General features: G+C 43.8%; 1 protein-coding gene across 2 annotated transcripts; it reads left to right on the top strand.

Moving 5' to 3' along the window:
- Positions 1-3745: 3745 nt before the first annotated feature.
- Positions 3746-19467, top strand: LOC144952302 (dynein regulatory complex protein 11-like). 2 transcript variants are annotated; one of them, XM_078882789.1, is made up of 19 exons: positions 3746-3915; positions 5328-5655; positions 6583-6702; positions 7420-7617; positions 7838-7909; positions 8367-8572; positions 8982-9066; positions 9268-9417; positions 9974-10049; positions 10320-10426; positions 10942-11037; positions 12199-12257; positions 13241-13323; positions 14529-14636; positions 16087-16286; positions 16793-16868; positions 17009-17186; positions 17917-18155; positions 19093-19180. In XM_078882789.1, exons 1-18 carry the CDS (start codon positions 3836-3838, stop codon positions 18119-18121), a joined length of 2427 nt encoding a protein of 808 aa, XP_078738915.1. In that variant the 5' UTR covers positions 3746-3835; the 3' UTR covers positions 18122-18155; positions 19093-19180. The 2 variants fall into 2 exon arrangements, with proteins under 2 accessions (XP_078738915.1, XP_078738839.1); XM_078882713.1 differs by having other exon boundaries at positions 3747-3915; positions 16793-16879; positions 19093-19467.
- Positions 19468-19724: the final 257 nt, after the last annotated feature.

Genomic DNA, 19724 nt, shown 5'->3' with positions numbered 1-19724 from the left:
TACAGCCGTTTCAGTACGGGCAAAATTATTTCCGTCTATTTGTTTGTGTTTCTCCCTTGTGATTGGACTTTGGAGGATGAACGCTGAGAATTATAATGGGCACGGGTTGACCAATAAGGTCTGAATTGGTCTGTAATAAGGTAGGGCACTGATAAGGGGTTGACAGGTATGTAGTAGTGTAGTGTATAGTAGTGCAGTGTATAGTGTAGTGTATAGTGTCGTGTATAGTGTAGTGTATAGTAGTGTAGTGTATAGTGTAGTGTATAGTAGTGTAGTGTGCAGTGTATAGTGTATGGTAGTCTGAATTGGTCTGTAATAAGGTAGGGCACTGATAAGGGGTTGACAGGTATGTAGTAGTGTAGTGTATAGTAGTGCAGTGTATAGTGTAGTGTATAGTGTCGTGTATAGTGTATGGTAGTCTGAATTGGTCTGTAAATAAGGTAGGGCACTGATAAGGGGTTGACAGGTATGTAGTGGTGTAGTGTATAGTGTAGTGTATAGTGTATGGTAGTCTGAATTGGTCTGTAATAAGGTAGGGCACTTATAAGGGGTTGACAGGTATGTAGTGGTGTAGTGTATAGTGTAGTGTATAGTGTATGGTAGTCTGAATTGGTCTGTAATAAGGTAGGGCACTGATAAGGGGTTGACAAGTATGAGCTTACCCGAGATCCAGTGAGATCGGGTGCACATCGGGTGGGTTGGTCATTCAAGTATCACAAACGTGATGAATGAGAAGGGGGAGGGGAGGGGGGTTCGTTCATTGCGTGATGGTGGCAGTCATTGAAACCTGGTCATGATTGTAAAATACCATAATTGCAGCGTTGAGCTCGTCTGCTCGTATATATCATGATTTTAATAATTTTACGTTTCGGAAACATATAGATTTAAGTATGTCTTCGCAGAGATAATTCTTTCCAGATGTCAGTGTTTGGCCTTCTGCGTTGTTATGGGAGCCGTTATTTTGCGGATGTAAAAATATATATTAAAAAAAAATGCATGACACAGAAGAGTAATAACATACATTTCTTCCATACGGAAAACACCCACTCTGCTCTTGAATATTTGCAGGGCAGTTCCGTTAATAATGAACAATTCTGTAGCTAAACACCACTTGGTTGATGATGAGACTCATCATTTCGAAACCGATCCACGGGTGGTTTCTTGCTTAAACACTCGTTGATGCTGAATAACGTTCATATTCTTAGTTTTTTTCGGTAAAGTCACGTAGGTAAAAAATTAAAATTAATAAAAGTAAAATAAAAATAAGATAAACATCACGACGTTTCGGAGGCAGCACAAGTTTCCGTCTTCAGGTCTTCAGGTGTATACAGCTATCGTGCTGTGACGGTTCCACCTGAAGACGGAAGTTTGTGTTGCTTCCGAAACGTCGTGATTTTTATTTAATTTTTATTTTACTTTTATTAATTTAAATTTTTTACCTACGTGACTTTACCGAAAAAACCTAAGAATATGAATCCTTGCAGTCACGAAAGCTTCAAATCTAGAACTGAATAACGTTGCTGTGGAACGGCCGTAGGTTAACCGACCAAGACAATTTTGACGTGGAGATAAGGGAGGTCATGCGTATTTGTTTAATTAACCAACACAATGTGCCAGAGTGAGTTTTAATTAGCTCATGGCAACGTCAACTGAAGTTCCGTATTCACGTTTCCTTATTAACTGCGTTCTAAATTGGAACAACATAAGAACGTGTAAATATATATATATCACTAGCACAGTTATATTCGTACGAAGAAGGGCTATTGCCCGAAACGTTGCCGAATATATATTTCCTTTTAAGGCCACAGTTTTGTTGAAGACTGTGTTCAGTTTGTTAATTGTGCTTGTGTAACCATTGGCATTAAAGCGGCATCATCAAGGGACATATGAAATGTGGCCATTTGTATTAAACTACAATGGACAGTTATACTGGTAGGAACCTCTGGTAACACCAGCCCACAGGGGATTATTGTGTCCGTCCATCCGTCGTGCAGGGAGGGGCTGGGTGGGGAGGGAGGGGCTTGGTGGGGAGGGTGGGGAGGGGCTGGGTGGGGAGGGTGGGGCTGGGTCGGCAGGGGAGGGTGTGGAGGGGCTGGGTGGGGAGGGTGGGGAGGGGATGGGGGATAGGAGGGGTGGGGCTAGGTGGGGAGGGGCTGGTCACCCCGTGGTGCCCTTATAAAACTCAACGTTTAACCTACTCACGCCGGCTTGTGCCCGCCCTCACAGTCGGGCATATTTGCGGAAACACCACGCCGCCGTTGACCCTGGCCATTGACCGAGCAACCCAACGTTCCTACCAGCTCCCTGCATAGGAATGTGTTCCGTAGTATGTAATGCACTGCACCGGAGGAAAACACTAATTTTTTTTACAAAGACATAACTTTGAACACTTAGTATCATGCGAATTAGTATCGATTAAGGCTCAAGATCCGTGCATATCAGCATGCTTGTTTAAACGAGAGCAATGCGTGTTCATCCAGCAGTGGATTGACCATGGCTCCCAATGATGAGTTCGTACAGTTATAGCTGGGAGGGAGGACAATACATTATACAATATGCAACTGGAAAAGCAATAAAGGTGCAATTAAATACCGTGGTTATTTTATACCAGTTCATCAAGCCTGTCTATGCCAGGCAAAAGTTTTCAATGAATATAATAATTAACTTGATGTGATTCTTTGACAATTCTTTTTTTTTATCTACGATCAGACACGAACAACTACTCCAAAAAATTGTTGACGACTTCATTCAACTTATTATATTTAAATACGTACCCATTGGAAACCGCTCAATTTAAAGATTCCGTTCTTTTTGTTTTATTAGAAAGAATACCAATGAATTAACTTAATAGTCTATGAGGAGAAACGCCTTTTACCTTTTTCGAATTATTAAGATTTTAACATAATAAAATGCGTATTTTGTCGTTCAAAACCGCTTGAATCGGAAATATCTCAAAAACAATAAGATATAACCATGATTCTCGCTTTACTTTAATTTGATGTTCTATCAAACAAACAAAAAACGCAATCCTATATTTTGAACGCAGTCTAAATGACACTACGCACAAACATGTTTATGGGGCTCTTAAAAATCGAGAATTGGGGGCTTTAAAATTTAAAAAAATCTTGCATTTTCAGATTAATTCCTGTTGTCTGTGTCCCAAATGCTGCCTTATGTATCAAATGTCAGCTTTCTACCATGACGGCTGCTCTGTGGAGCTTCCAGTGTTCAGAGGCCTGCTTAAGGCACGGCTCCGGCTGGAGCACGCGTACCACACACGTGTCGGTGATGTGCACGTCTTCTTCGAACGCTGGGGAGCCGGACAAGCCCCTCTCTGCACCAGCGTGGACGGCACCCTCGTGGTGTTCACCTTCTGACGCGCTTCCTCGTCTCCGTGGCGTGCGCGATGACCACCACCACCACGTGGCTTTTCTTTCGTGTTGTGCGCGTTGCTTTTAGCGCCACAGCGCGTGGATCTGTAGCGTTTGTTTCTATTTGTTTGCTGGTGACTTTGTGTGTTTCATATCGAAATCGCCTCCAGTGCTGTTGTTGCTGCTGCTGGCGGCAATAAAAGTTGTTAAAATGTCAAAAAGTCTACCATGTAAGGAAGAACCCTAGAGTTTTGTTTAAAAGACGTACAGATTAAGGTCTTTATATAGATATCAGAGGGTAATAATATTGTTTTTGTGCGCAATATATTTCTATAAACGATGTATTAAAGGTTGAGGTTGTATTTTAAAATGCGCTCTTACTGTTATCGCCGAGGCTGTGGCTGCTGCTGCGAGTTCACCGCGGTCCCTCGCGTTGCCATGGAGGCGTTGCATGAGGCGTTGCCATGACAGCGGCCACAACAAACCCAGAGCGCCGTCCACTCCGCTGGGCCAGAGGGCCTCTGCAGCCAGCGATGGCTCACAGGTGAGAGACCAATTCACAGGTTAGAGACCAACTCACAGGTGAGAGGGACTCGCAGGTGAGAGACTCACAGGTTAGAGACCAACTCACAGGTTAGAGACCAACTCACAGGTTAGAGACCAACTCACAGGTGAGAGACCAATTCACATGTTAGAGACCAACTCACAGGTTAGAGACCAATTCACAGGTTAGAGACCAACTCACAGGTGAGAGACCAATTCACAGGTTAGAGACCAACTCACAGGTGAGAGACCAATTCACATATTAGAGACCAATTCACAGGTTAGAGACCAACTCACAGGTGAGAGGGACTCGCAGGTGAGAGACTCACAGGTTAGAGACCAACTCACAGGTTAGAGACCAATTCACAGGTTAGAGACCAACTCACAGGTGAGAGACCAATTCACAGGTTAGAGACCAACTCACAGGTTAGAGACCAACTCACAGGTTAGAGACCAACTCACAGGTGAGAGACCAATTCACAGGTTAGAGACCAACTCACAGGTGAGAGACCAATTCACAGGTTAGAGACCAACTCACAGGTGAGAGACCAATTCACAGGTTAGAGACCAACTCACAGGTTAGAGACCAATTCACAGGTTAGAGACCAACTCGCAGGTGAGAGACCAATTCACAGGTTAGAGACCAACTCACAGGTGAGAGACCAATTCACAGGTTAGAGACCAACTCACAGGTGAGAGACCAATTCACAGGTTAGAGACCAACTCACAGGTGAGAGACCAATTCACATGTTAGAGACCAACTCACAGGTTAGAGACCAATTCACATGTTAGAGACCAACTCACAGGTTAGAGACCAACTCACAGGTTAGAGACCAACTCACAGGTTAGAGACCAACTCACAGGTTAGAGACCAACTCACAGGTTAGAAAGACTCACAGGTGAGAGACCAATTCACAGGTTAGAGAAACTCACACAGGCGAGAGACTCACAGGTGAGTGGGAATCAGACGAGAGGGGCTCACAGGTGAGAGACCAATTCACAGGTGAGAAAGACTCACAGGCTAGAAAGACTCACAGGTGAGAGAGACTCACAGGTGAGAGACCAAATCACAGATTAGAGACCAACTCACAGGTGAGAAAGACTCACAGGTGAGAGACCAACTCACAGATTAGAGACCAACTCACAGGTGAGAAAGACTCACAGGTGAGAGACCAACTCACAGGTGAGGGAGACTCACACAGGCGAGAGAGACTCAGGTGAGAGAGACTCACAGGTGAGAGGGAATCTCACAGGTGAGAGGGGCTCACAGATGAGAGCGGGAATCTCACAGATGTGAGAGTGTTCTACAGAGGCTCACAGGTGAGTCAGTGCCACACAGGTGAGCGTGAAGGCGACTCGTGAAGACTTATTGCTGAAATGAACAATGTAAATCAACTATGTTCTTGCATGCAGCACATACAACGCGCTGTGGGCAGAGGCCAATGCCGGGATAGCTCACCTCTTTGGCCAGGAGCTGCCACCAGAGCCTCCACGGCCTGAGAAGGACCGCCTGGCCGCCTTCCAGGTGCTGGCCACGCTCTACCTGCGCTACCTGGGCATCACCCGGGGCCTGGAGGCCGCTCACGACCAGGTGGTGCAGCCTCAGAAGCGGCGCATCCTGCGTCACCTACTGGACGGCGTCATGGGCCGACTGCTGGAGCTCAAGCAGGAGATGGTGGTCCTCGAGTGCTCCGAGTTTCACTACGTGGACGACGTGCTACAGGACTTCAAGCTCACGCCTGTGAGTACACCAACAACAATAACAAACAAAAAACCCATCCGAAGCACACGTTCACCCAAAAGCCTGCCGCCCCCGTTGCACGAAGGAGACATCGGACTCGGTGCTCTTTGCACACTGCTGACATGAGGCCACGTGCAAAGAAACATATTCTATGGAGCAAGCGGATGCGGTAAAGTAAAAGGGCGTGCATGAGTATGTGGGTATGTATGTTGAGCTTCTTTCGCGCCGTACGTAGCCGACCGTGCTAATCGGAGGTGAGGGGTGAAGGCGAACAACACAAAACACAATACGCGGTTCTGAAGAAATTAGTTTTCAATCCAAATTTGAAAGTTCACAGCTCCATCGGAATAGATAGTATTCTTGGGTTTTTTAGGTAAAGTTACGTAGGTAAAAAATTAAAATTCATAAAAGTAAAATAAAATAAAAATCACGACGTTTCGGAGGCAACACAAGCTTCCGTCGTGATTTTTATTTTATTTTACTTTAATTAATTAAAAAATTTTACCTTCGTGACTTTACCGAAAAAACCTAAGAATATGAATCCTTGCACTCACGAAAGCTTCAAGTCTAGAAGGAATAGATAGTGTGCTATGAATCCATCTGCGGGTGTCTTCTCCAGATGGAGGAATGGCAACACTGCACACACTCTCACCTGAAGCACTCTCGTGGCTAGCAGACCTGAACAAACCACGACATTGGCGCTCAGCTCCTGAACATTATGCCATATGCAAGAATGTAATGGTAGCCGTCAGAAGGATTGTAGCCACATTGGCCGGTGTGGACTCAACTTACTCCAAATGACGCCCCATTCTTAATTTACCATACTGATTAAACGCCACATCTTTTGTAGGTTTACTTAGCTAGTTGCAGATACACTTTTAGAAAGTTTTAATCGAATACATTAATATTTGTATTTTTGTTTTGCAGCAAGACCTGGAGATTCCTGTTCCCAAGTATTTTATCAATGATCGTTTAAAAATCATCAAGGAGCGGGAAAAGCTTCTTGAAACGGTGCTGGAAAAGATGGGAATGGAAGATGTAGAAAAGGTACCTCCAGTCCCAACTTCAGATAAATATCCTTAGTTTTTTTTAGCTGAAGTATAAACCCTAATTCACGCATATCAAATATAGCAATAAATGTTTATTCCATTGTTTGTGTTCATGTTGATTGTGTCATTTGGGTACATTGTATATTTTTAAGGCACTGTATACTTTTTCCATTTTAGTGAGGAATGTAGAGCTTTACAGAAACAGCCATTTGGCAAATTTAGCGAAGACATCTCACATTATCACGTGGTCACGAGAAAAAAACTTTTATTAATTTTAAGGGCCACACAGAGGTGGATAATATAGCACACTTCGTAGCAACCTGACCTCTGAGGAACAACCTGTGTATTGAAATAGAGTACTGTAAAATGGATTTTTATATCTAATTTATAACAGCAAGCAAAATATAAAACACGATCTTGATCGTGTTGGGCACAATGTCAAGATCCTTGCTGCACAGTGAGAGTATGAACACAAATCATCGTCCAAGTCAAATGATAAACTGCAATATTTGTAAGAATTCCTACGCAGTTACTAATCTTTCCACAGTGCAAGAAATGTTGGCATCCTACGAAGCGGTTTGAATTATATCAACCACACAGCGATGATCAGTTGAATCGACCACCGATAGATTTCAACTCAGAAGTTTTCTTAATCTGTGAGTCAACTCTTCGAACGAGAGAGCCAGACTTGCCGTATTGTTTATTTTGTGAACAGAAGCAAGTTAAGGATGAGAAGCCGATGTCCCTGGAGGAGGCGGTGAGGATTGTCCAGGTGACGGAGAGAGCCCGCCAGGGGAGGCTGCGTGCCAAGTTTATGCAGGAAATCAGGATGGAGGAGGAGCGGGAACGCAAGGCCAAGGAGCGTGGAGCTGTTACCATGGATATCACTGTAGCAGCTGTCATCATCCAGAAGGTAAGGATTTTTTTTGCTGCGGTTTTTTATCGAATACCTATTATTATCATAGTTTTTTTTTTTAGAGCACCCACGACACAAATTACTTATTTCCATTAGTCGTAAAGCTTCTGGAAATTCATTTTAGTTTTAGACACGATGGCTTTACATCAACATGTTGTCATGTAAAGGTGATTGTTTTATTAAAATATGAATGCTTATGATTTGTGTTGCTGTACAGATGTGGAAAGGTTTCATGCAGAGGAGACGAACAAAGCGAGAAAGGGAGGAAGAACTGATTTTTCTTGGAATGGTGAGCTCCCCGTTTGATATGAATATCAATTTAAGACAATCATCTATTTATTATCGTTCGATACTCAAATAGAAAATGCGAGATCTAGGATGAGGCAACTAACACAACGAATTTATTTTAAATTTCGATTTAAAGCTTTCGTGACTGCAGGGATTCATCTTCTTGGTTCTTTCGGTAAAGTCACGTAGTAGGGAAGTAATAAAATAATAAAAATAAAACATAATAAAACAATTCTCACGACGTTTCGGCCACGTCGTGAGAATTGTTTTATTATGTTTTATTTTTATTATTGTATTACTTCCCTACTACGTGACTTTACCGAAAGAACCAAGAACATGAATTTCTTTTAGTTAACTAACCCTCAAAACTCCCTGTGCGCTCCACAACATTCCGTGCAATTATGTACGCAAAAGACGTGGGGCATGATACGAGTACGCCGGTGTGCTTTGACCGTCAGACATTCCCTTCAAATCTGCCGAAGAAAAGCCTGGCCCAAGTGAATGCCGAGAAAGTGGAGTCACTGCGGCGGCTGACTCAGGATGAACACGAGACGGAATACCAGCAGGGCATTGTGTCCATCAAGCAGAAGCTCCTGGAGGTGGAGGGGCCCGATATGAAGGAAGCCATGCAGGAGCAGATTCGGCAGTGGTTCATCGAGTGTAGGTACGTTCACGCAATGCGTGGCACGCCGAGGGCCTTCAATTCAACAAGCCGTCAATGATTCTACGTCTCACATGCAAGGGGAAGTGTTGCATTTCATTGCACTGCTTTTGATAGCTATAATTTATAATTATTCTTCAAATAGTTTTTAACTACTCCCAGTGGTTTTAAATTAATGCGATTTGTTATGATTTTTTTCACGTGTTCAAAGTATATGTCTGCAAACATGTTTTGGAGGTTGTAGATTGAGATCTGGGTTGTGAATTTCGGATACAAATATTAATATGGGATGAACGTTTACAGAAGACTTTAAAGTCAGCAGCCTTGTAAGTCGGCAGCATTTTAAAGATTTTTCAGCATAAATACTTCAATGTTTTTGGGATTCAAATCCATTTACACTCGTTGTTTGCAGGGATGCAACTGGAAAGTTTCCCGAGTATCCCGATGAAGAGGATGGAGGATCTGCATTAATTTTTGCTGAAAAGACACCAGAAGAGGTACAGTGTATATCGTAATTGTTTTTCTTACTTTATATTCCCATAATGTTACAAACATTTAATTGCGTACGTAATGTTGAACTTCTTTCGCACCGTACGTAGCCAACCGTACAGGGATATATGCGCCGATTGAGACTTCTTTGTCACGCTTGCAAAGAGAAAAACATCGGTCATATTATTCATGTTTCATCCGCTTCACAGGTAGCAGCAGAACTTGCTGCCAAAGAAGCAGAGCAACAGAATCCAAAGGATAAGAAGAAGTCTGGGAAGAAAGGGAAAAAGGGGAAAAATGAGAAAAAGGAAAAAGGGAAGAATAAAGGGAAAGGAAAGAAATCTAAAGCAGGAGACGAGGTAAGATACTTCAGTAATATATTAACGCTTTTACATTTTCTCAATAGATGTTAATTAAGTGAATAATGTACACTTTGTTTGGGGAAAGTTGCATGTTTTTAGTACAAATGTAATACGACCGATTCCATTTTTTCTTTACAATCATTAACTCTTTTGCAATGTGTAGGTCGGATTGTAAATGTCTTCTCGTGTACCTTATTTTATCAGCACTGATGGCATTGCAATATCGGTGACTATCACTATCAGATTAAGATTACAGGGACGTGGGTGTGAGCATCGTAAAATGAGCATTGTATTTAGGAGTAAGATTTCATTTTATAATCACATACAGCGTCAAATTTGTAAAAAAAAAAACTGCCATTATTACATTTACTTAAGAAATGATACATCGCCTTGGACAAAAGCCGTTTTACGAAGTATGCAATTCTGTGTGCACGTGGCAACGACAGCTGCATGCAGTCCTCGTATTGTTCTTTGACATGCCATTTGTTGAACAACAACAACAACAGCTTGAGCTAGACATAACGGCCCGTAAATCCTTCTTTTCTTCATAAAGGAGGAGGAAGAAGGGTGGAAAATGGCCCCCTCCAATTTCCTTCCGACTATTTCTGAAGGTCACAAAACCTACACGGGTAAGTACGTGCGTGCATATGCTTTCAATTGCAAAGCACCGAGGGTGTGTTTTTTTTTAGCAGGACAAAAAATGGGAGGGAAGCACTTCCTGCAATATGTCTACAACGTGACTGTTTGCGAAGACATTTCCTAGCCCTCTGTGTCAGCCTTTCAGGCTGGAGGCATTCCCTGGGAACTGAGCTTTAAATCACAACAGGACTTTACTCAAACATGTTGTTTGAATGCGCGCGTTGTGGGAGGGTGTCCGATCAGTTGTGCTTTGTTCACAGATGTCTGGCAGAACCGCGACGAATCCAACAATTTCAGCCAAAAATTCAATGCAGAGCTGGTAAAGGAGGAAATGAGGAAGAAGGTTGAAAACGAGATCAGAAAACAGGTACTTAGATTCTTGTTGATATTTCACTCTTGACGGTACTCAATCAATGGTTAATATACCACATTTCTGTGGTAGTGGTGGTGGTTTTGGTGATTAATCTCTCCATCAGACAGCTGATGTTAAACTTCGCTCAAAGTGACATTTATTGTCCCCGGAGGGATGACCTGCTGAGTTAACCACTAATTTGCATTTTAAATTCCTAACCTTCATAAATATATACTATATTTGGAATCAGACATATAACCTGAGAATCCAATTATTACCTTAAAATCAAAGGTTAAATTCAGTATCCTAATTACACGGTAAGGTTTCTTGCAAATAACATGTGTATAATATGGCAAGACCCTTTTTTTAAGTCAGAATGACAACAGTAACAATATTTTGCATCCTATTTATATCCTCCCTCCCCCCCCCAAGTTTTTAAAACATCTATCGCCGTACGAAGTAAGACAAGCCCTTCTGGAGCCATCTTTCTCAGCAAGCGATGATGATTTTTTACTTTTGTTGTCCCCAAGGTGGATGAGTTGATGCGAGAAGAACTCAGGAACCTGAAACTCGTTGTGGAAAAAGACCGTGGCAAAAAAGGAAAGAAGAAGAAAGGTGGAACGAAGGTAACCTTACAAACAAAGCGGATCAATTATCGCAACTAAAAACAATTCAATGTAACACGTAGCAGGCTTTCGCGACCAATATTATTCATAATATAGGTTTTTGGGTCAGATCGCGTTATTTATAAATGTGTCGTAACCCTCCACCACCCGACACGGCCAAACGCTGTGTGTTATTTTGCCATTAAGGCCATGTCCCGGCAAAATACCTAGGAACGGGAGTCTGTTATTTACCTCCATTTCCATGGTGAACTGGATAGCCGGGTTTTGTGCATTGAGATGATTTAGAAAATCATTAAGTGCATCTTTACCATGTGGCCAGACAACCAAAGTGTCAAATCTATATAATTACAAAACCCTCCCCCTCTTTGCCTCGAATCACTGCACCAGATTGAATTGAATTAATTGATGACGTCACCCTGATGCTGCTCTATTTAAGACCGGAAGCAACAGGAGAGCTTCACCATTCTTGTCCGATGAAGCTGATTGTAATTATCAGCGAAACGTCGTACTACTCAAATTTTAAAATGCTGTTGATTCTCTCTTCAGCACACCGGTGGGCTAAAGAAGTGAATTATGTTGTCCTTTGACAAACGTGACACATTTTTTACTGTTTGGCCGTGTCGAGTGGTGGAGGGTTACGACACATTTATAAATAACGCGATCTGACCCAAAAACCTATATTATAAAAACAATTCACACATTTTTATCATTGCTCTGATAGTGCATTGTCTTTGAGCTGTACGCCTTTTGACGTCGTTTGGTCTAGCACCAATTGGGTCGAGGCTCAAAAGAAAGCCGTCCCTGGTGTGGACCAATCAGTTTCAAGGACAATGCATATATTATCATAGTGTGTTTTTTGTTTGCATTTTGACTGCAAGTATTGTGGTCAATGCAGACATGAATCCTTGTAAAAAGGTTTCAGTTTTGTTGCCAGAAAAAAGGGGAAAAACCCTATTCTTAAATTCACACATTTGTCAAATAAACACTATGACATTTAGGGCAAATGGCCCTTCTTTTAAGTGTACACGGATTAATGAATGTCAATCGCAAAAGTGCTAGGTTCAAAATTCAGACACCGAATGCCTCTTGGAAAAGAGAAACAAAACACGTAAATATCGACTTGGGAATCATCGTCTAGATAAATATTTTTTCTTTTTTTAGAAAAAGAATAAAAAGGGCGGTAAGAAGAAGAAGAAAGAAAAGGACCTGACACCTGACAGGTGCAGTATACCAGAGTCGTGCGGTCAGGGGAGGCAGGGGAAGCAGAGCCTCACCTGTCATACTCAAATAGCTGTTACGAAAAGTAAAAAAAAAGAATAATCAAATAAAATAAATATGAAGATTTTTCCACTGATCTGTGTTATAATTGTTATTTCTGTACGATTCCAACATTTTTATAGTCAAAATCGCCAAATTTGCGGAGCTCCGCTGCAAATACAGGGAGAGACGAGGGGTGAGGCAGCGACGAGCTCAGCCTCCCCTCTGATTGCGCAACCCCTCAGTAACTGGATGGAGCGCGGGCAATAAGCGCGTGCCTGTTACCATCTCAGTATGTCACCAACGTAATGTTTGTAGACCCCTTCGTTTCATGTCCTCGCCTTCCATACTCCAGGTAACTTATTTCACGTATGTGTATAAAGATATTTAGGCTCGCTGGTCTCGTCATGAAACTGCAATGAAAAAGTACCAGGGGAGGCAGCTATCACATATGCCTCACTGAGGGGGACGTGTCTAACACGCCCCCCTCCGTGAGGCCACGCCCCCCTCAGTGTGTGAATCTGGCTCTGACACTAGCCAGTGCCTCCCCAGCCACCGCGCGCCACTGCAGTATGCATGTGGAAACTTGACAAGCTGGAAAGTCTGTAATAATAAATAACGATAGTAATGATTAGTTTTTCTCATACAACACTCCATACATCGGAGCGTCTCAGAGTGCTTTCAACGGGGCCTTCATTGGGCATAAAGAATGTGTTGTGATCCGGGTTAGTGTAACGCCTCTGCTAATGTCATGGCATTGGGTGGGCCCGAGCAATTAAGAGGATGCCACTCTCATCAATTTGCCCACTTTTCCTGCAGGTCACATGTTTGTTCTAACACACGCAGACTGTGCGTGCCCTTATGTTCACAACATGTCTCCATTGTTTAACTTTTTAACCAAAACACCCACGTGTTAACGTCTCGTCTGTGTGTGTGTGTGTCGCAGGACCATAGAGTCGTTGTTTGAGGAGCTGGTCTTGCAGGGAATTCTGATCCGCCCACCCAAAGTGCAGCTGTCTGACTTTTTGGGTAAGAACTGTTAACAATGAACGCAAGAAGAAGAAGCCAGAAAATCCAGGCACTAGCCCAATGGTATTTTCTATATGTTTCTAACATACCTGCCACGTTATTTATGTGGAGATATTCACTTCTGGTTCATGTATGAGTAAATTCAAGATTGATATTTGATCCTGTTTGGCTTACGATGTCCAAACTGACGTGATCTAACCCAAAAGACCTGTGTTATGGATGATGAAGGGTCTTTAACATTTACTTTCCGTCGCATGATTTGCTTTGGTAATTCTCTTCTCAAATTATCATGTGGTTGAGTGTGTTGTCTTAGTCCCCAACCGCACTCTAATCTAACTCAATTTTCACTCGCAACAATTAGATTTGTCTGAGAGACCAACAACATCTGCAATATTTAAACATTCATAATTGATGTTTGGGTCAAATCTCATGAGTACAATGCCCATGTGTATCATACACAACAATACATGTCATGTGAACAAACACGCACATTTTGATGGCTTCAGTACACCAGTATGCTTAAGAGCAATCCACAACATTTAACAATTGGGTACGACGTGTCGCTGGTAATTACAACCAGCATCATCAGACGACGAGCAGGATTGAACTCAATCTTGATTTGAAGCTTTCGTGACTGCAGGAATCCATACTCTTTGGTTCATTCGGTAAATTTACGTGACTTTACCGAAAGAATCAAACAGGATTGAACTCATCTTCTTGGTTCTTTCGGTAAAGTCACGTAGAAGGGAAGTAATAAAATAATAAAAATAAAACATAATAAAACAATTCTCACGACGTTTCGGCCACAACGCAAGAATTGAACACTGCAAGATTGAACTCTTGCAGTGTTCAATTCTACGGGGATTGAATTCTGATATATGCTGGTTGTAATCACCAATGAAACATCGTACCAAATTGTTTCAGTGTCGTCGATTGCTCTTCAACACACCGGTGTGCTGACGCAATCAAACTTGGCACATTTGTTCGTGGCAATTACAACTTTATTCATTCGGCTGTGCCAGGTGGATGAGGGTATACGACACACATCGGCAATTGCACTCACGCGATCTTAACCAGAAATCAATTAAGAAACTTAACATTCGTCCCGAAAGCCTACGCGTTAAAATTGTTTCTCATAGCCGCGTGTCTAAGTTCACCGGGGTAAGCTCGGCTTAACACGACTGTTGATCTCTCTCTCTCTGCAGGAGAATACAGCTACCTGGGAACCACTCTGCGGCAGGCGGACATCGAACCCATGCCCTCCTTGTCTGACGTCCGACAGCTTGTAGCACTCTACGCCATCCTGCCGCTAGGTTTCCTAAACTAGTCTTCTTTCGTATTGCTGATGTAGATGCAGAGCAGCAACTATAATTGCACTTTTTTTTCTGACTGAAAATGTGTCTTTTTTTTTCACTATGGCCAAGGAGTTAAATCCATTGATAAATTACTTTAAATCTTTCAGTCCACCAGCCCTCCAGGGTCAATAAAAAATGTTTATTCATAAAAAGTTAAAGAGTTTTTTGGCCGCTTTTGTGGAAAATGGTGATTATTTTTTTTTTATGAAAGAATGAAATGTTATACGTATTCACTTTTCATCACATGTCATACTTTTGTCATGTAAAATGTTTTATTTTAATATTTTAGCGTGAAATCTGTGAAAACGGTCCTGAGGTGTTTATGGGTAGGGAAAAAACATGATTTATGTTAATATATAAATGTTGTAGTTATTGGCTCAAATACTAAAGTTTAAATTATTTAGTTTTTTTACAGTTTGGTAGATTTAGCACGTATACTTTCCGAATGTGACGTATTCTTCACTAAGTGAGTTAAAGTTTTGGCTGGATTTGTTCAAAATCTGCCCAAATATGAAACGTAGAGGATGTTTTCCTTGGACTCTTTTATTTCCACATCACAAACTGGGCTGGGATAAAAAAAAAACGCCTACACTTGGACAAATGAAAAAACTTTGACTTCATTCTGATTCCCATCTCCCAGGGTGGAGAAGGCCAAAACAATTAAGAAAGATTTAAGTTGACTGCTGCTGCATTGTAGTTTACATTTTCTGGTCATTGTTACAAATCGCTTCAGGATCAACGATCGATGTAGATTCTAAAATACATTGCCACTGAGGAGACAAAGACAGCCGTGACATTTGCTAAACACCATGCCGGTCTTAGCAAGTGCTAACGGCCATGTGTCAATGCAGTCTGCAGTATAAGCCTGAGTGAGGGATCTTCATCTGTCTATACATTTCCATTCGGGAAGCTCCACTGCTGCACTTGGGGAGCGGCGGTGTAGCGGTTAGCGCACTGCGTTACGAACCCGGCGACCCGAGTTCCATTTCCACTCACGACCAACATCGGTGACGATTATCTGGACCTGTCCTGGGCATCAACTCATCCTCAAATGAGCTGCGTTATGAATCCGGCAACCCATGTTAGATTCTTAATCACGGCCAACGCCGGTGGCGATTATCTGAACCGGTCCTGGGCCTCGCCTAGGTCGACTCAGCCTCAGATGAGTACCTGGTGCGGTGTGTGAACATCGCCACTGGGGAGACAAAGACAGTCGGGTGTGGTGATGGCCGGCCACTCTCTCTTGTACCGTGCCGGCCTTTATTGGCGCTCCGCTTACAGCACTTGCCCTAAAAGTCTGTTAAGGCGATAAGGGAGATCTGTTGTCTTTGACCGTTCGGTCCCCTCCCGTATAAATATTCTGATTCTGATGTACTGAAACTTGTGCTTGGTGGTTTGTTGTGTGCAGGCTCCCAGGCCGTCCATGAAAAGGCGCCACTTGTGAAGTCAATGCTCTTGACGGGTCCAAACGGGGTTGGCAAACGCACGCTGGTAAATGCGATTTGTACCGAAACTGGAGCCAACTTGTTTGACCTTTCTGCCAAGACCATTGTGGACAAGTACCCCAGCAAGAGCGGCCTCCAAATGCTGATGCACATGGTCTTAAAGGTGCGTACCTATAGTGATGAGTTCATGATCAGAATATTTATTTCGACTGGAGGAATCCGATGAGCTATGAAGCTCTTTTTTTCCACAGATGCCCAGGATGGGTGGGTCAGCAAGTTACAAGTTGCTTTGGTGTATTCTGAGTTAGCACGGTTGTTTACGTACCGTGCGAAAGAAGTCCAACATGCATACATTACAAAACGTGCTGTTAGAAACTGAGAATGTAAATAGGTTTCACATTGGATACTGTTAGAGTTTGCTGGCTGAACGATGAGCGGTGATGAGTGGTTGAGTGGCCCTCAATGCAAGTCTCTCAGGCTAAATTCCTGGAATTCCTAGAATTTAGCCTGAGAGTAGAACATTTAAACAATACATTTGATCTGTTTATCACCGGTTGTGCATTTTAAAACATATACAATCACGCATGAGCAAATGCCCTCGGTTCAGGTTGGTTACCTTGCAAGTGCCCTTTCCAACCCCGCCGCACTCAATTCTTCTTCTTCTTGCAGGTAGCACGCTTGCTTCAACCGTCTGTGGTGTTGATTGAAGATGCCGAGAAGACTTTCTACAAGAAAGTTCCCAAAGGTGACAAGAAAGTGAGTGTCGCCACCCTATCCTGTTTCGATTCCTAAGGGGGCTTCAAGATTCACGACATTTGCGCAGTTTTTCGTGCCTGTTTTGTTGTTGTTGTTTTACCGCAACAGCTTCTCATCTTTGTCCGACAGCTGGAACCCAAGCGACTCAAGAAAGATCTGCCCAAGATGCTGAAGCTCTTGACAGCCGAGGACCGTGTGATGCTGGTGGGCACGTCCCGTCAGCCCTTCCTGGCCGACCAGAAGTCCTTCTGCAAGCTTTACCAGAAGATCGTGCTCATCCCACGCCCAGATTACGCCTCTCGCTTCGGTATCAAACGCAAGCTGGATGATCGTAAACATAAAATAATAATCCCGGTGATAATATTAGTTTAACCCTAAAACAATTCCCAAACTTAGTAGGAAGCCCCCTTTTTGAACGTGTAGCCAACGAAAATGTTTTATCACGTGGCTTGAAACAAATATGCATGCACAGAAGTCGCTTTGTATGTTTTATTTTTTTAAAGACACGAACTCGGAACACATTCACGGTATATAGTAATGCTTAGTAGTGTATTTATTGTTTGAAGTACTGGACCCAGGCATAGAACTGCGGAATTTTCACCACTGGCTCAGAGCCACCAACACTAATCAGCACTGCACCACAACGGAAGGGGCTTTATTTTTGGAGCACAAAGACAAAGATCCCCCGTATAGCCGCCTTAGACTGTTGGGGCAAGTGCTGTAAACGGAGCACCAATAAAGGCCGGTACGGTACAAGAGAGGGTGGGTGGCCATCACCACACCCGACCACCTTTGTCTCCCCAGTGCCAATGTTTACACACTACACCAGGTACTCATCTTAGGCTGAGTCGACCTGGAGGAGGCCCAGGACCGGTGTTGGCCGTGAGCGGGAATCGAACCCGGGCTTCGCAGCGCTCCCAGCACACACGCAACATACTCAGCAGATGGAAAACTGCATTTGTCATCATGCAGTTGAAAAAAAAAATAACAACAGCCCCACATAAGCCTCGTGCCCCGCTCGCGTGTTTGCATCGCAGTGCTCTGGCGCCATCTGCTCGTGACGAGCTGGGGTGCGGTGACACCGTCGCTCGACCTCAGTTCTCTGGCCAAGGTGACCGACGGCTACACGCAGGGGCAGATGGTGCAGGCGGCGCAGGCTGTGCTGAGCGAACGGCGCGTGCAGCAGTTGGCCAAGCGGCCCCTGACGGCGGGCGAATTCATCGGGTCGCTGTCGCGCATTGACCCCGTCTTCCTGGAGGAGGAAGAAGCCTTCAAGGTGATGACATCTCCGTTTGACCGCCACCCCTTTGCACTCAACACTGCCCCCCACCCACCCCCTCCCCCCCCTACCGACCTGCATTAGGAGACGGAGGAGGAGGTTGAACCGTTTATTTAGAATTGCCCTGTGAGCTAAGAAGCAGCATCTTGAATCGGGTTTCATCAACGAAACAGAAAAACTAAGATTAAAAACACCACGTTTGCAACAGGTCGCATTAAAACGATGAATAGACTAAATACAGCAATAAAAAAGTCAACTATTTTTTTTTTACAATATATTACTTATTTTTTATTTATTTAACTAAACTGAACATTAAAATTAGAGAAACATATTGCAAAATAGTGCATCTAGAGTGAGGAATAAGATTCGATAGAATATTGCAAAACGAGGAATAGAAACGCCTTTGGTAAAATAGTTTTCCTGTGCAAACAACAAATTCGAAGTAACACTAGTAACCACAACAATCACCATGACATTGCACACATTACAACAGCACAGGACCCATATACAGATGAAAATTTAAAAATATTTGTAGATCATCTACTTGCTTCAGCAGTGGCAGATTAGCAGGAATGCACTTGAAAGAAGTGATTCCCGGTCTATCCTTAACAGACTTTTGGGGCAAGCGCTGTTTGCGCTCACGTGTGAAGCCCGGCTATGGCACACGACGGAGTGGGTGGCCAAACACTATGCTCGGCCACCTTTGTCTCCCCGTGTGTCTTCTACTTCTTCTTTCCCGACTGCCGATGTTGACACGTCGCACGAGGCACCCACGTGAACGCACCGACGCGCACGACCTTCTGAGTTGCCAGTTGGACGCTTTTGCCTGCAGTTCCGAGCGAAAGGCCCAACATGCGCTGGAGCGAAAGTAGAGGTGGCGTCTGACTGATACACACGCCGTCACGTTGCCGCGTTGTGCCCCTGTCATCCACAGTCGTGGTACGCGAAGACGCCGCTCGGCAAGAAGAGAGCGAAGCTCGCCAGGGGGGACGAGGAGGAGGCGGGTGGTAAGGGCAAGGCGAAGGGCAAGGCGAAGGGCAAGGGTAAAAAAGGCAAAAAGGGAAAGGGTAAGAAGAAGAAGAAGTAACATCTGCAGAATGTATCGGAATGAATTAGCAAAGCAAAGATTCTCGCGAGTAACTCACACCTCCATTTCGACTCCCAACACGTGATCTACCTACACTCCCATAACACCCCCTCCACGTGCGTATCCAACACCCCCTCCACGTGCGTCTCCAACACCCCCCTCCACGTGCGTCCCCAACAAACCCTCCACCACCTCCACCTGCGTCCCCAACGCCCCCTCCAAGGGGTGGTGCAATGGTCACCGTTGTGCCTCATCGCAAAAACGTTTCTGGATTAAATCCATGACTTGGGTGCCTCTCTGTGCGGAGTTCGCTATGCTCGGCCACTATTCTTCTTGGGGGTTCCTCCGGGTTCTGCGACTTCCTTCCATAACATAGAAACCCCATGCAATGTAAGTTGTACAATATTTGGTCAAACATTCCAAATTGTGAAAACCTATCAGCAAAAGTATTCGTTCGTGTTTAAACGTCGCAACACCGC

The sequence above is a fragment of the Lampetra fluviatilis genome, chromosome 1, assembly GCF_964198595.1.
Source record: "Lampetra fluviatilis chromosome 1, kcLamFluv1.1, whole genome shotgun sequence".
Lineage (NCBI taxonomy): Eukaryota > Metazoa > Chordata > Hyperoartia > Petromyzontiformes > Petromyzontidae > Lampetra > Lampetra fluviatilis.
The sequence above is the reverse complement of the archived record's forward strand: the minus strand, read 5'-3'. Positions and strand labels throughout refer to the sequence as shown.

What these genes read in the sequence shown, in the direction of transcription:
- LOC144952302 (XM_078882713.1), top strand. Translation starts at nt 3,836, where the DNA reads ATGACAGCGGCCACAACAAACCCAGAGCGCCGTCCACTCCGCTGGGCC. An exon ending in TGATGCACATGGTCTTAAAG is followed by an intron (nt 16,287 to 16,792) that starts GTGCGTACCTAT and finishes TTCTTCTTGCAG; the next exon opens with GTAGCACGCTTGCTTCAACC. An exon ending in AGGAGGAAGAAGCCTTCAAG is followed by an intron (nt 18,156 to 19,092) that starts GTGATGACATCT and finishes TGTCATCCACAG; the next exon opens with TCGTGGTACGCGAAGACGCC.